This window comes from Centruroides vittatus, unplaced genomic scaffold (genome assembly GCF_030686945.1).
Source record: "Centruroides vittatus isolate TY-2023 unplaced genomic scaffold, ASM3068694v2 scaffold_752, whole genome shotgun sequence".
Classification (NCBI taxonomy): Eukaryota; Metazoa; Arthropoda; class Arachnida; order Scorpiones; family Buthidae; genus Centruroides; species Centruroides vittatus.
Genome location: NW_027122716.1, coordinates 3,906 through 20,790, shown reverse-complemented (window position 1 = coordinate 20,790; position 16,885 = coordinate 3,906). Strand labels below are relative to the sequence as shown.

Here is a 16,885-nt window from a genome sequence, read left to right as displayed (position 1 = left end):
CAATTCAATCTTTAAAATTAAAAACAGAATATATTCATGTCAATAACACGAACTTTTATCTACAATCATCAATTCTGAACCAAATGCATGTATATCGAATAAATAATATTTTGCTTGTTCATGTAATAAAAACATACAAATGTTCGATTATCCATAAAAATTACTGTTAATGCACGAGGAGATTTCGAATAAATTATAACTAAAAACATCTTAGTTCGTTGTTTTTATTATAAAATATTTCAATTTTTCGATAAATATTTAGAATTTTATATTCATTAAATGCCTAAATAAAACATAAATCAATTTATTTAATTTTTAATACCATAAATCACAATTAGTTCGTGAATTATGCCAATAGCAAAGTTTTAACAGGAAAAGTGACAATTTTAAGTTTTTTTGCAAGTAATACCCCCTCCTAATATTAATTTTCCTTATTAGGAATGTCTTTTTAAAATTATTCCGTAAAAACTGGCCTGATTTATCAATAAAAGAACACGTAAACATAGAATTTTGTAACGTATGACGAAAGCTGTAGGTTGATGCTCGACGTATAGTGAATTGAATAGGTGGGTGAAGTTATAGCTTTCCGAACCTTATCTTCATTAATTTCCATAATGCCTTTTCAAAATTATTTTTTGCCTTTTGTCTTTGCTCAGTATTAAACTTAATATATGGTGCTATGAAATCTGATTGTGTAAACGTGGACTTTTGTTATTTTCATTCCTAGGCTCTTATAGAGTTTATTATCTTGTAATGCTCTATATACAGTAATACCTCGGTTTTCGTCGATTTTTTGCGAAAAATTTGTCTCGGTTTTCGTCGACGTGTCCATGATTTCCACGTAACTTCCTGTGCTAATTTTGAGAAAACATAGGGCGACCCATGGTTTTCCTGCTCAGTGTGTCGTTTTTCATTGTGTGAGCATTACCCCGCGCGTCTAGCCAAACAATTCCATTACTTTCCTTTCCTTTTAGCTCTATCGTGGGACCAAAGAAAGTTTCCAGAGCCAGCAGTCTTTCAAAGGCCATGTTAAATATTCATTTATTCTTTACATTAGTCTTTTATATTCATTTTATATTAATTTCTTATTGTTTTTAGTATTACAACACTATATTCATTCTCTATAAATTGTATTTTTGGGAGTGTCTAGAATGAATTAATTGGATTTATATTAATTGGATTAATTCGTATGGAAATAAATGTCTTGGTTTTCATCGGTTTCAGATTTTTCTGATTGTTTTCAGACGGATTACAGTCAAACCTGTTTTTATGCGGGGGATAGGGACCGCATTAAAAAAACGCATAAAAAAAATCTCGCGAAACTTTACGAATGGCTGTAAAAAATAGTTTTCGCAACACAATTAAAAAATATTTTTTTTATGCGGTCAACAGGGACTGCATAAAAAAAGTCTCACATAGAAAATAACTCAAAACCGTACGAAATAGAATTTATTGACAACAGATGTCAGCACTTGACTGCATCGTCTGGTCTATCGTCTGTTTTACATATTTTTGTCCAGGTGGTGTTTTGTTGACTTAAAAAGTAAATTATTTCATTTTTCGCATATTCATGCAATAATATTGCTATAATAAGTGCATTTATGCTATAATAAGTTTATTTAGCTATAATAAGTCAACGTAAGACATGACGAATCGCACGAGACTAGTCGCCAACTATACCGCACAAATAAAAAATCGCACAAAAAAACCGCATAAATTAAAAATTCGCATTAAAAAAATCGCACAAATAAAAATCGCACATAAAAAGAGCGCATAAAAACAGGTTTGACTGTATATTGAAGAATATAAAAACATGAAAATTGTACTTTAGAAGTAAATTTAGTATCAAAAACGTTCGATTCAGCACGACACAGTCCGACTGAAAATCGTGCCGATTACCGGCGATTCTGATTACCGGGGTGCCTATTTACGAGTCTCTAATGTACTGTTTTTCTTATTTATTGTATAGTAACATGATTTTTTGTGCTTCTAACGCTTTTCTAGTGATATTACGACTTCAATATTTGTGTGGACAGACGTAAAGTCGAATAAAATGATTTAAACTTGATATATATATATATATATACACAGTAGAGCATCGATTAGATTATCCGACTTAATTGGAGTTGGTCGGATAACTGAAAAGTCGGATAACCGAAAAGTATGAAAAAATACATTATTAGTATAGTGTATTAGGCCTGGTTTAAATACTAGCCTCTCTTTCATGGTCTAGCCAGTGCTGCCAGCTAAAACATGCAAAAATTTAACAAAAATAATTAAAGTAGCAAGACATAACCAAATATTGTAGCGCCACATCACTAGCGGACATTTGAATTTGCCGACTAGAACGCGGTCGGTTAACCGATAAGTCGGTTAATCGGGGGTCGGATAATCGATGCTCTACTGTATATATATATATATATATATATATATATATATGTGTGTGTGTGTGTGTGTGTGTGTGTGTGTGTGTGTGTGTGTGTGTGTTACAGTAAAAACCCGTTTTTAGTTAAAACGCGTTTTAACTAGTTGAAACAAGTTTTTACTGGATGTCATTGTTATAACTAGAATTTACTGCTAGTCAAAAATTAATTTGAGTTAAAACTAGTTATAACTAGACAAAACAGGTTTTAACAAAATGGCTTAGTAAAAACTGTTTTTCGACCAAGGTCATTCAGCTAACACGTTCCTATAGTGTATGATGAATTTCGTATCGCTTTAACCCTTTTCGCTGAGAACAAACAATTTATTACCTAAAACTAGCGTTTTCGGCCCAATTTATGGGCCATCTTCAGGTTACAGCTGTTCGATTCCGATACAAAATCGAACACATTCAAAATTAAACCAAAATAGAACATACGTTTAAACTAAACCAATAGAACAAGCATAGTACAAAATAATAAATAACAAAAATTAAAATAACACGAAAAATGTAAATGAAATTAAAATACAAATAAAATACTGTGACTGGCCGCCAATCTTAAGGAACCATTCGTTTTGCATTAACCCAGAAGCCTACTGAGTGACGGCAGACTCATTATCACGTGTGTTACGTCTTACTATGTATTTCCAGGATGACGGTAACACCGTCGCATCCTTATAATTTAAACATCTGCCAGCCAAACTCGCTCTGTAGATTTCACATTTCTCAGTTATGGACGACAGCGTTGGCGAGTGTACTTTTACAAGAATTTTGGCATTTTCCCATTCTACCACTGAACCATCTGCTTGCGCCATTTTGGATAACGCTGTTGTGCACCTGTTTTTTGTGACATCGTACCGATGCTCCTTTATCCTCACTCCAAGGTTTCTATTAGTGACACCTACGTAGTCCCTATCGATTCCCAACTGGTCATTTTTGTAGGGAATTGCATATACTCCCGCCTGTTCTTTAACACCAATTCTTTCTTTGTCATTTCTAATCAACCTATACACTGTGGGGGCCCTTTTGCATATTAAACTGGCGTTTTTGTGCCTCGCTATTTGCTTCATAATCGGGAAGAGACATTTATTATATGTAAACTTTGTGAAGTTACCCCCAGACTCCGGTTTCTTCTTAGAACTGCTCCTAGGCTTTATGTACGCCGCTATTAAACGTTCTATAGTTCTTGTTCCAAACCCTAACTCCTTTGCTATCTCTTTGATTCTACCCAGCTCATTCATCGTGTCCATTATGTTTGAGCAATATAAAAACGCTCTTCTGATTAGGGCCCTAAATGCGGATAATTTATAAACCGTTGGGTCATTAGAACTCGCCGGAATATACATCGGATCATGTGTGGGCTTGATGTACACCTTCGTGCATAAAGCTCCATTCTTAAATTCAATGCCAACGTCCAAGAAGTGTAGCTCTTTGTTACTAACTTGCTCAAGGTTAAGTTTCAAGCCATGTTGGTTAGAGTTCACTTGGTCTAGGAATCGCTGTATCATTGTGTCATTCTTCCAAATAATTAGAACATCGTCTATATATTATTTTGTACTATGCTTGTTCTACTGGTTTAATTTAAACGTATGTTCTATTTTGGTTTAATTTTGAATGTGTTCGATTTTGTATCGGAATCGAACAGCTGTAACCTGAAGATGGCCCATAAATTGGGCCGAAAACGTTAGTTTTAGGTAATAAATTGTTTGTTCTCAGCGATAAGGTGTATTGTATGTTTCTACTGTATTCATTAAGAAGCTGAGTCTGAGCAGAAGATTAACCCTTTTCCCCGACATCTTGTTTACGTTTATTTTGCGATCCCTCCTAACGCAATATAGGTCAGTCAGGCGATATTATTTTAAAAATTCACCAAAAATCAAATTATTATTATATCTACATGAAAAATCACTTACATTTATTAATATCTTTAGTTTTAAACACGATATTTTTCAATACATTTTATTAGAAAAATTTATAAGAAAAAAATATATATATATCAGAACTGACACATAAACTTGATAATTTGTAACATTTTGTGAAAATTAACATTGTCTAGTTACATAGTTGATTGCTGGCACTGAGCCAGAAAGACGTAGAATATTGTTTTGTATAATTCGATATAACATTTATGCATGTATGTTTATTCGTTGTGAAATTATCGCACATTATATCAAACATTTGTTTGAAATCAAAATTTTATACTGCTATCAACTAATATAACAAATTATTATACTTTATTCACTTCATACCGAACGAGATTATATCTGTTGTTAATAAATTTTACAAAAATCGATATTTACCAAAGTAACGATGAATCGGTACCCTCGAAGTTTTGCTTAAAAAGCCAGGGTACCTATCGATCGGTGCCTTCAGGGACAAAGGGTTAATTAATGTTAATAACACAGATGTGTGACCAATATTTTCAATAAATATCATATTAAATAATAAATGTTTTAATCCCAATCATCACTTTATTTACTTCCCTCAAACATATTTATGTAGCTAAAATTAGTTTTAACTAATGTTAAAAGTTAAAACTAGTTTTATCTAAAATCAAAACATGTACAGCAGTAAATTCTAGTTTTAACTAGACAAAACGGGTTTTAACGATGACATCCGGTTAAAAACGGGTTTTTACTGTAACAGATATAAATCGGCCAAAATCTCCAAGTGGAACAGGATGGTACACTATTAGAAGACATCGTAAGACCAACCTATTCCAGTTTTTAGAAAATTTTATATTTTTAATTGGATAAATTTTGTGTTTTTTAACTAGAGGCGGCCAAGTAGCCTAAAAAGAAAGGTCAGGTCGTCCAAATGTTTTCATCTAAAAGCACGTAATAAATGGTGGCCTTTTGAATCGACTGTCTTTAATTTACAAAAAATAATTTAGCCATCCGACGGAAAAAAACAAAAACAATTACAAACAAAATTACAAGTATTTGACAAACAAAATTAACACAAGGTACGGTTCTACCATTATCATATTCGATCTGCCATGCATACAAGTTTTAAACTCAATCGATACATGTATCTTATTTTTTATAAAGGGAGTAATCCCTTTTACACACAGTATTTATATCTGGTATAAAAACAATGTATAAGAATATAAGCCGTATACAATAAAATATTTTTAAAACGTAAAAATTTTTTAAAAAGACTAACAGGAAGTAGATTAACCGATTACCTGTTGTATTGTACATAATCTTTTGCTTATTTTACGATATCCAGTTATCACAATATCTAGAAGATGTAGACCGTGGTTGTGTTCATATTACGGAATATAATAAGTGATTTTTCACAAGGACATAAAAATTCTTTTTCATTAATGTCTTATGGCTGTCTCTGCCTCATTTTCTGCGCTGCGGCATAGTATAAATTTGCATATTTTCAGAGTTATTATAGATATATATTATATATTTTCAGAGTTATTATTATATTCAATTTTTTTAATTATCAATTTGATACAATGTAATATTCGCAGTCAATCAAATAAATCGATATTAAGAGCGAACCTCGATATTCGCTTTCAATATAATTTGATAAAATTCAAATTCAAATACAAGTTTTCAATAAATAATTAAATTTGTTTTTTCACATTCAGATCAGTGCATAAAGTATGGAAAAGCATGAAAAATGGAGAAACTGAATATGTTCAGTTTGAGTAAGGATCTCTTTTCCTTCATCATTGCATCAAGTATCCATCTGCTTGATTTGGTCCGAGTTCGTCTCGAGTAAGTGTTTAAGAATGTGAAAATATTTTTGTATTTTATACTTAAGGCTTAGAAAATTAATAATTATGCATTGAATAATTTTCGTTTGATTTGTAAATAATGGTTTTTAGAAAAAAAATAAACTTACTCATTTAAAAATTATTAAATAATTGAATATTTTAAATAAATGTATTGATTATTTTCATTTTTATTTTCACAGATTTAAGAAGTTTTTTAAATATCAAAAAAAATTAAAAGAGAAATCTTCATAAACAACAAAAGAAACTTTTAAATTTATTTAAATTTAATTGTTTTTGTTCTAATTTTTATTGTTTTTACTTTATATTTCTTCGTTGTTAATTTGTTTCGTAGTTTAAAATGCTCAAAAAAACTAAAAGAGAAATCTTTATAAACAACAAAGGAAACTTTTAAATCTCAATTTCCTTAAATTGAAAATTGTATTTGAATTTAATTATATTTATTGTAATTTTCATTGTTTTATTGTATATTTCTTCATTGTTTATTTATTTTATATTTGAAAAAATATGAAAATTTTATAGAGAAATTGTTATAAGTAACAAAAGGATCATGTTCATCTTCAATTTTCTTTTATTTACCAGTACTTGAATTTAATTGTATTTATTGTAATTTTCATTGTTTTCATTGGATATTTCTTCGTTGTTATTTGTTTTATATTTGAAAATGTTTAAGAAAATTTTATAGAGAAATTGTTGTGAGTAACAGAAGAATCGTGTTCAATTTCAATTTTCTTTTATTTATTGTAATTTTCATTGTATTTATTTTAGACTTTTTCATTATTTATTTGTTGAACATTTTAAAATATTCAAAAAATTGTAAAGTTGAAAAATAAAAAAAAAACTTAATAAAATTTTTAAAAAACGAATTGTCTATATGTAAATGTAATAAATATTAACGTTGGTACAAAAATAAAATATTAAAGAAACGAAGTAAATATATTAATTCTAAAATTCAAATTATTTAGAGTATTAATCGATTTCATATGAAATCTTAAAGTTTCATTTTGTTATTAACTTTTTACATTCAATCATTATAAAATATTTATTTTTTAAAAAATTATTTTTTTTCTACTGTATAATAACGTTATAGACATATGTACTGTACTGTACGGGGACAACACTACTACTACTACTACTACTACAACACTCCAAGAAGACAAGTGCTGTGCACTACCTCTGGCAGTAATGGCATAATGGCATGTTTATTTCGCGCTAAATCATTGTGGCAGTAATTCAATGAATATAATATACATTTTTTAAAACTATATCTTTTTTGTAAGAATTATATTTAGTTAATTATTTTTAAATTGTTTCCGATAGATGGCGATACTTGTAAGAACAGCGATCGAAAGTAGACAGAAATTAATCCATAGATACAATATATAGATCTACAGACTAATCCAGTGGCATGTCGTCATTGGAAGCGGTGGAAGCGCCGCATCCACTTTCCAATGACATTCCCTTGTATTTTCTAAAATATAAATTTTCATGTTTTAACGTACTTTGAATTAATTAAAATTAATATTTTATTATAACTGCATTATGTATCTTATTAAAAAATTCTATACTACATGTGAAAAAAACGATAAGATTGCTATTGTATATTCGAATATCAGTGGCAGTAAGGAAGCGCTTACGAGACAGCTTCCACGGCGAGAATAACTGAATGGTGTAAAGCAGCCAGAGGGCATTGGCGCATGCGCTTTACAGAGCACCAACCTCAGCCGGTTTAGCCAGTGGAAACTACGCACGCGTAACGCTTCCAATGATTCTATCTTTTAGCCACTGGCAGGGAGCTATCTGACTAAGTGAATTGTTTAAGATTTAAAAAATAGAATATTCAATGTTATTTTTATGTACGTTTTATCGCAAACTTATATTTAATTACAGTATAATTAACCTCTTGGTGCGACTTTTTTAGAACCTTATATTAAAAGCAATAAAAAACATTTAAAACTGAAAAAAAAACGAAAGAAATGTGTTAATTTTGAAGAAAAAGCTTCAAAGTACAATTTCCTTTTTCTCGCCTTAGCGCGAAACTTCACACCAATGAGTCATTGTTTACATAGCTGGATGACCTTGAGAACAGCTGGTGTGGTGTTTCGTGGGACATTCTCATGAAACTCTCGGGAGGAGAAGGGTGAAAAGTAGGGTGAATACTAGATGGCGGTATATTTTGCAAACATTTTTTTAAACTACGATTTATATTGAAATTTCCGACCCCCCGACCTAATTAAACGTAATTATAAAAAAATCTATTAATTAAAAAAATTAAAAAATTATTGGATGTTGTTTTTGACATCAGAAAACAGCTTTAAATAACTTTACCGAAGAAAAATCGGCACGCTAGAACTTTAGAAAGATGAATGAAGTTCCATAAAAAAATCCCATAAAAAACAATTAAGCGTTAATCGCGCGTTATTAAAGGTTAATTAAAATCGCAATAAAATTTTTTCGAGCAGGTAAAAATTTTTCAAAAAATTTTAAGACAGAAAACATTTGAAAAATCAAAAAAAAAACAAATTTTCGGGGCCCAAAGTACCGTTTGTTTTGTAACGCTTTGTAACTCGCAGAGTTATATTTAAGTACAGTATAATTTAAAAAAAATTATAATTATATTGACAGATTTTCAGACATAAAATCTTTAGAATTTTTATCACTTTTAGATGTTTTTCATAATATTAAAATTATTAACAATTTTTCCGAGCGTGTTTTAATTTATTAAATTAAGTAAATTTTATGAGGAATTTTTTGATTTATCTAAATTACGTAGCAAATTGCAATATTTATATTCGTGTCCGGACTATATTGACGAGTAACTCTTAGACATAAAACATATAATTAATGTCGATCCGAACAAAGACGTAATACTAAAACAATTATATGATTTAATATCATTAATTTTTACAATACCATCTACCAGTGGGTCTGTTGAACGCAGTTTTTCGACCACGAAGCGAATTCATACATTGACCAGGAACACTTGGTCGGAGGAAATATTGTCGTCGCTAGCGTTGCTTTCGACAAAAAAAGAGCTTTTAAATACGTTGATGAGTTGAGGACCAGCGACTTTTATGATAAAGTAATTAACGACTTTGCGAAAAAAATCGCCGAATAGAGTTAGTTTATAAAAAATTAAAAAAACAAGTTTTTCTATCACTGTATCATATCAATTTGTATTATTTGTATTTTAGAACTAAAATAATCAATTGTTTATTTTTGTCATTTCCAGTATTTGTTTAAAACTTTTATGGAAATGTCATGTACCGGATAAGTCATGTCATGACCCGTCACGAAAGACGCGAAAAAACGGTTAATTTAGAGAAAAATTTATTAGTTTAGAAAAACACATGAAAAAGTCGTTTGTAGTCGGACACCCATTGTTTATATCAAACTGCCAGGCAGAAACCATAAATCGCGGAAGGAAGTCGTCCTACGATCGGTGGAAGATCGAATTCGTCTTCGGTTTTGACTTTTACTCACTCTCCAGGTAAGAGTCTCGTTACGTTTAGTAACCAGGGACCAACCACTCGGGAAGCGTGATTGAAAGAGAACGACCAATCAAAATGGATGAAAGAAGGAACAAAGTTTGATAAAATCTCTGACAATCGAGGACACCTGGCACTCGGTTAACGTTCCAAATAACCAAAACGCCGTGTGTCAACGAGCAAAAATAAAAAATAAAAAACAATTTCTTGTCTATTCTGCCAACATCTAATCCGTGCCACATCAGACATAGACCGTCTTCCCCGATGCCAACAGACGAAGTCTCCCCGTGCCTTACAGACTTGTCAACGCCACTGTCCCGGAGGCCACCTTCGATCGATCATCGAAGAACCACATCGATGCTAAGAACGTCCAAACGGCTGATTGTCCTAAAGCAAACTATTTTGTACATGTTAAAATAAACAATTTTTGTCAGATACTTGTCGTTTTTGTCTCTACAGTCACCACCCATGTACGAATGGACCCTAGACCATTACTGATGCGCAATTAACTGATTGCCCCTGGAAGTCGGCTTTTTACAGAAACACAGCGTTCCTATTATCAAATGTCATGGCAACTGAATTAATCCATAGATCCCCAAATCCAATTTGGGGTGAAATATATGACATTATCTAAGTTGAAAACATTTCAACGTAAGTGCAGAGTTTCGTAGCAATTGATCAAACAACGTAGGCGTGTATAAAGAACAAACAGAAAACAAAAAATCGAGACAAAAGTTTTCTCACTATCAAAAAGTGGATCTAAATCACTGTAACTCGAGTGATTATTATATCAAATTCAAAAAAATTTGGTTCAACTAAACCCAAATATTCATTTATTAATTTTAGATATAAAGAACGATTAAAATATGTATTAAAAATAATATAAACTGCAAAAAAATAAACAGTTAAAATTGAACATTCAAATAATTTTAAACCATCTTTACCTGTTGATAGATGTAAATTTATATATTCTTTGTGAGATAAAGAAAAAGAAAACAATGATCTTTGTGATGCCTGTACTATAATACTGCTTTAAAAAAAAACAAAAATAACATCTTTAATTAAGCCCGTTCAGACTCAAAATTAATTAAATACCGTTTAATTTTAATGTAATTAAACATAAAAACGAAAAAAAAAACAAATGTGTTAATTTTGAAAAAAAAGCTTCAAAGTACAGTTTCCTTTGTCTCGCCTTTCTGCAAAATCAGACACCGATGAGTCATTGTGTTAACAGCTACATGAGCTTAAGAACAGCTAATGTCATCTTTCGCGTAACATTCTCAGAAACGTCTAAGGGAAAAAAATAAAAAGTAAGGTAAATAATAAATAACAATATATTTCTAAATATTTTTTTAAAATTACCACTTTAATTAAAATTCCCGATCCCCCCCAACTTAAATACACGCATATATAATACAATCTATTGATTAAATAAATTTCAAGACTATTAAATGTTGTTCTTGACATCAAAAAACAGCTTTAAATAACTTTACTGAAGTAAAATCAGCGCACTAAAACTTTAAAAAAATAAATAAAATTTCATTGAATCCCATTAAAAATAAATTAAACGTTAATCGCGCGTCAGTAAGATTAATAGAAATCGCAATGAAATTTTTTTGCTCAAGTTATAAATTTTTCAAAAAATTTAATAACTTAAAAACATGCAAAAAATAAAATAAAAAAATGTTTAGTAGCACAAAGTACAGATTGTTTGTAACGCTATGTAACCTGCCCGAAATAACTCGGGATTAAGTCTTAAGTAGATACCCCTTAAAATATTCAAGCAAATAAACAATGACTAACAAAGAAATTTAGAACAATAATATAACTGGTAATAGTAATACTAGATATAGTAGGAATTAACGCCAACAAATTGACAATTTCTTTACTTATCATCGATTTCATAATGTAAATCGTTTTCAAAAATTCAAAACCAGTAAATTAGCCCTTAAAATCAGTAAAATCTGGTCACATTTTAATGTCTACTCTAGATGTTAAAAGAGTATTATGTCGTGTCTACGGTAAACCCGCCTCTTACCCGTCGCCGGCCGTTTCCGACCAAAGCGACACTCTGAGAATTCAAAGTCCGGTCACATTTTAATGTCTACTCTAGATGTTAAAAGAGTATTATGTCGTGTCTACGGTAAACCCGCCTCTTACCCGTCGCCGGCCGTTTCCGACCAAAGCGACACTCTGAGAATTCAAAGTCCGGTCACATTTTAATGTCTACTCTAGATGTTAAAAGAGTATTATGTCGTGTCTACGGTAAACCCGCCTCTTACCCGTCGCCGGCCGTTTCCGACCAAAGCGACACTCTGAGAATTCAAAGTCCGGTCACATTTTAATGTCTACTCTAGATGTTAAAAGAGTATTATGTCGTGTCTACGGTAAACCCGCCTCTTACCCGTCGCCGGCCGTTTCCGACCAAAGCGACACTCTGAGAATTCAAAGTCCGGTCACATTTTAATGTCTACTCTAGATGTTAAAAGAGTATTATGTCGTGTCTACGGTAAACCCGCCTCTTACCCGTCGCCGGCCGTTTCCGACCAAAGCGACACTCTGAGAATTCAAAGTCCGGTCACATTTTAATGTCTACTCTAGATGTTAAAAGAGTATTATGTCGTGTCTACGGTAAACCCGCCTCTTACCCGTCGCCGGCCGTTTCCGACCAAAGCGACACTCTGAGAATTCAAAGTCCGGTCACATTTTAATGTCTACTCTAGATGTTAAAAGAGTATTATGTCGTGTCTACGGTAAACCCGCCTCTTACCCGTCGCCGGCCGTTTCCGACCAAAGCGACACTCTGAGAATTCAAAGTCCGGTCACATTTTAATGTCTACTCTAGATGTTAAAAGAGTATTATGTCGTGTCTACGGTAAACCCGCCTCTTACCCGTCGCCGGCCGTTTCCGACCAAAGCGACACTCTGAGAATTCAAAGTCCGGTCACATTTTAATGTCTACTCTAGATGTTAAAAGAGTATTATGTCGTGTCTACGGTAAACCCGCCTCTTACCCGTCGCCGGCCGTTTCCGACCAAAGCGACACTCTGAGAATTCAAAGTCCGGTCACATTTTAATGTCTACTCTAGATGTTAAAAGAGTATTATGTCGTGTCTACGGTAAACCCGCCTCTTACCCGTCGCCGGCCGTTTCCGACCAAAGCGACACTCTGAGAATTCAAAGTCCGGTCACATTTTAATGTCTACTCTAGATGTTAAAAGAGTATTATGTCGTGTCTACGGTAAACCCGCCTCTTACCCGTCGCCGGCCGTTTCCGACCAAAGCGACACTCTGAGAATTCAAAGTCCGGTCACATTTTAATGTCTACTCTAGATGTTAAAAGAGTATTATGTCGTGTCTACGGTAAACCCGCCTCTTACCCGTCGCCGGCCGTTTCCGACCAAAGCGACACTCTGAGAATTCAAAGTCCGGTCACATTTTAATGTCTACTCTAGATGTTAAAAGAGTATTATGTCGTGTCTACGGTAAACCCGCCTCTTACCCGTCGCCGGCCGTTTCCGACCAAAGCGACACTCTGAGAATTCAAAGTCCGGTCACATTTTAATGTCTACTCTAGATGTTAAAAGAGTATTATGTCGTGTCTACGGTAAACCCGCCTCTTACCCGTCGCCGGCCGTTTCCGACCAAAGCGACACTCTGAGAATTCAAAGTCCGGTCACATTTTAATGTCTACTCTAGATGTTAAAAGAGTATTATGTCGTGTCTACGGTAAACCCGCCTCTTACCCGTCGCCGGCCGTTTCCGACCAAAGCGACACTCTGAGAATTCAAAGTCCGGTCACATTTTAATGTCTACTCTAGATGTTAAAAGAGTATTATGTCGTGTCTACGGTAAACCCGCCTCTTACCCGTCGCCGGCCGTTTCCGACCAAAGCGACACTCTGAGAATTCAAAGTCCGGTCACATTTTAATGTCTACTCTAGATGTTAAAAGAGTATTATGTCGTGTCTACGGTAAACCCGCCTCTTACCCGTCGCCGGCCGTTTCCGACCAAAGCGACACTCTGAGAATTCAAAGTCCGGTCACATTTTAATGTCTACTCTAGATGTTAAAAGAGTATTATGTCGTGTCTACGGTAAACCCGCCTCTTACCCGTCGCCGGCCGTTTCCGACCAAAGCGACACTCTGAGAATTCAAAGTCCGGTCACATTTTAATGTCTACTCTAGATGTTAAAAGAGTATTATGTCGTGTCTACGGTAAACCCGCCTCTTACCCGTCGCCGGCCGTTTCCGACCAAAGCGACACTCTGAGAATTCAAAGTCCGGTCACATTTTAATGTCTACTCTAGATGTTAAAAGAGTATTATGTCGTGTCTACGGTAAACCCGCCTCTTACCCGTCGCCGGCCGTTTCCGACCAAAGCGACACTCTGAGAATTCAAAGTCCGGTCACATTTTAATGTCTACTCTAGATGTTAAAAGAGTATTATGTCGTGTCTACGGTAAACCCGCCTCTTACCCGTCGCCGGCCGTTTCCGACCAAAGCGACACTCTGAGAATTCAAAGTCCGGTCACATTTTAATGTCTACTCTAGATGTTAAAAGAGTATTATGTCGTGTCTACGGTAAACCCGCCTCTTACCCGTCGCCGGCCGTTTCCGACCAAAGCGACACTCTGAGAATTCAAAGTCCGGTCACATTTTAATGTCTACTCTAGATGTTAAAAGAGTATTATGTCGTGTCTACGGTAAACCCGCCTCTTACCCGTCGCCGGCCGTTTCCGACCAAAGCGACACTCTGAGAATTCAAAGTCCGGTCACATTTTAATGTCTACTCTAGATGTTAAAAGAGTATTATGTCGTGTCTACGGTAAACCCGCCTCTTACCCGTCGCCGGCCGTTTCCGACCAAAGCGACACTCTGAGAATTCAAAGTCCGGTCACATTTTAATGTCTACTCTAGATGTTAAAAGAGTATTATGTCGTGTCTACGGTAAACCCGCCTCTTACCCGTCGCCGGCCGTTTCCGACCAAAGCGACACTCTGAGAATTCAAAGTCCGGTCACATTTTAATGTCTACTCTAGATGTTAAAAGAGTATTATGTCGTGTCTACGGTAAACCCGCCTCTTACCCGTCGCCGGCCGTTTCCGACCAAAGCGACACTCTGAGAATTCAAAGTCCGGTCACATTTTAATGTCTACTCTAGATGTTAAAAGAGTATTATGTCGTGTCTACGGTAAACCCGCCTCTTACCCGTCGCCGGCCGTTTCCGACCAAAGCGACACTCTGAGAATTCAAAGTCCGGTCACATTTTAATGTCTACTCTAGATGTTAAAAGAGTATTATGTCGTGTCTACGGTAAACCCGCCTCTTACCCGTCGCCGGCCGTTTCCGACCAAAGCGACACTCTGAGAATTCAAAGTCCGGTCACATTTTAATGTCTACTCTAGATGTTAAAAGAGTATTATGTCGTGTCTACGGTAAACCCGCCTCTTACCCGTCGCCGGCCGTTTCCGACCAAAGCGACACTCTGAGAATTCAAAGTCCGGTCACATTTTAATGTCTACTCTAGATGTTAAAAGAGTATTATGTCGTGTCTACGGTAAACCCGCCTCTTACCCGTCGCCGGCCGTTTCCGACCAAAGCGACACTCTGAGAATTCAAAGTCCGGTCACATTTTAATGTCTACTCTAGATGTTAAAAGAGTATTATGTCGTGTCTACGGTAAACCCGCCTCTTACCCGTCGCCGGCCGTTTCCGACCAAAGCGACACTCTGAGAATTCAAAGTCCGGTCACATTTTAATGTCTACTCTAGATGTTAAAAGAGTATTATGTCGTGTCTACGGTAAACCCGCCTCTTACCCGTCGCCGGCCGTTTCCGACCAAAGCGACACTCTGAGAATTCAAAGTCCGGTCACATTTTAATGTCTACTCTAGATGTTAAAAGAGTATTATGTCGTGTCTACGGTAAACCCGCCTCTTACCCGTCGCCGGCCGTTTCCGACCAAAGCGACACTCTGAGAATTCAAAGTCCGGTCACATTTTAATGTCTACTCTAGATGTTAAAAGAGTATTATGTCGTGTCTACGGTAAACCCGCCTCTTACCCGTCGCCGGCCGTTTCCGACCAAAGCGACACTCTGAGAATTCAAAGTCCGGTCACATTTTAATGTCTACTCTAGATGTTAAAAGAGTATTATGTCGTGTCTACGGTAAACCCGCCTCTTACCCGTCGCCGGCCGTTTCCGACCAAAGCGACACTCTGAGAATTCAAAGTCCGGTCACATTTTAATGTCTACTCTAGATGTTAAAAGAGTATTATGTCGTGTCTACGGTAAACCCGCCTCTTACCCGTCGCCGGCCGTTTCCGACCAAAGCGACACTCTGAGAATTCAAAGTCCGGTCACATTTTAATGTCTACTCTAGATGTTAAAAGAGTATTATGTCGTGTCTACGGTAAACCCGCCTCTTACCCGTCGCCGGCCGTTTCCGACCAAAGCGACACTCTGAGAATTCAAAGTCCGGTCACATTTTAATGTCTACTCTAGATGTTAAAAGAGTATTATGTCGTGTCTACGGTAAACCCGCCTCTTACCCGTCGCCGGCCGTTTCCGACCAAAGCGACACTCTGAGAATTCAAAGTCCGGTCACATTTTAATGTCTACTCTAGATGTTAAAAGAGTATTATGTCGTGTCTACGGTAAACCCGCCTCTTACCCGTCGCCGGCCGTTTCCGACCAAAGCGACACTCTGAGAATTCAAAGTCCGGTCACATTTTAATGTCTACTCTAGATGTTAAAAGAGTATTATGTCGTGTCTACGGTAAACCCGCCTCTTACCCGTCGCCGGCCGTTTCCGACCAAAGCGACACTCTGAGAATTCAAAGTCCGGTCACATTTTAATGTCTACTCTAGATGTTAAAAGAGTATTATGTCGTGTCTACGGTAAACCCGCCTCTTACCCGTCGCCGGCCGTTTCCGACCAAAGCGACACTCTGAGAATTCAAAGTCCGGTCACATTTTAATGTCTACTCTAGATGTTAAAAGAGTATTATGTCGTGTCTACGGTAAACCCGCCTCTTACCCGTCGCCGGCCGTTTCCGACCAAAGCGACACTCTGAGAATTCAAAGTCCGGTCACATTTTAATGTCTACTCTAGATGTTAAAAGAGTATTATGTCGTGTCTACGGTAAACCCGCCTCTTACCCGTCGCCGGCCGTTTCCGACCAAAGCGACACTCTGAGAATTCAAAGTCCGGTCACATTTTA

At 35.4% G+C, this 16,885-nt stretch overlaps 1 protein-coding gene across 1 annotated transcript; it reads right to left on the bottom strand.

The window, feature by feature from the left end:
* Positions 1 to 3,015: 3,015 nt before the first annotated feature.
* Positions 3,016 to 3,930, bottom strand: LOC136989659 (uncharacterized). The gene has a single exon (XM_067287883.1). The coding sequence runs from the start codon at positions 3,928 to 3,930 to the stop codon at positions 3,016 to 3,018; it is 915 nt and encodes a 304-aa protein (XP_067143984.1).
* Positions 3,931 to 16,885: the final 12,955 nt, after the last annotated feature.

Excerpts from the sequence above, each read along its gene's own strand:
- LOC136989659 (XM_067287883.1), bottom strand. The coding sequence starts at position 3,930 with ATGATACAGCGATTCCTAGACCAAGTGAACTCTAACCAACATGGCTTG.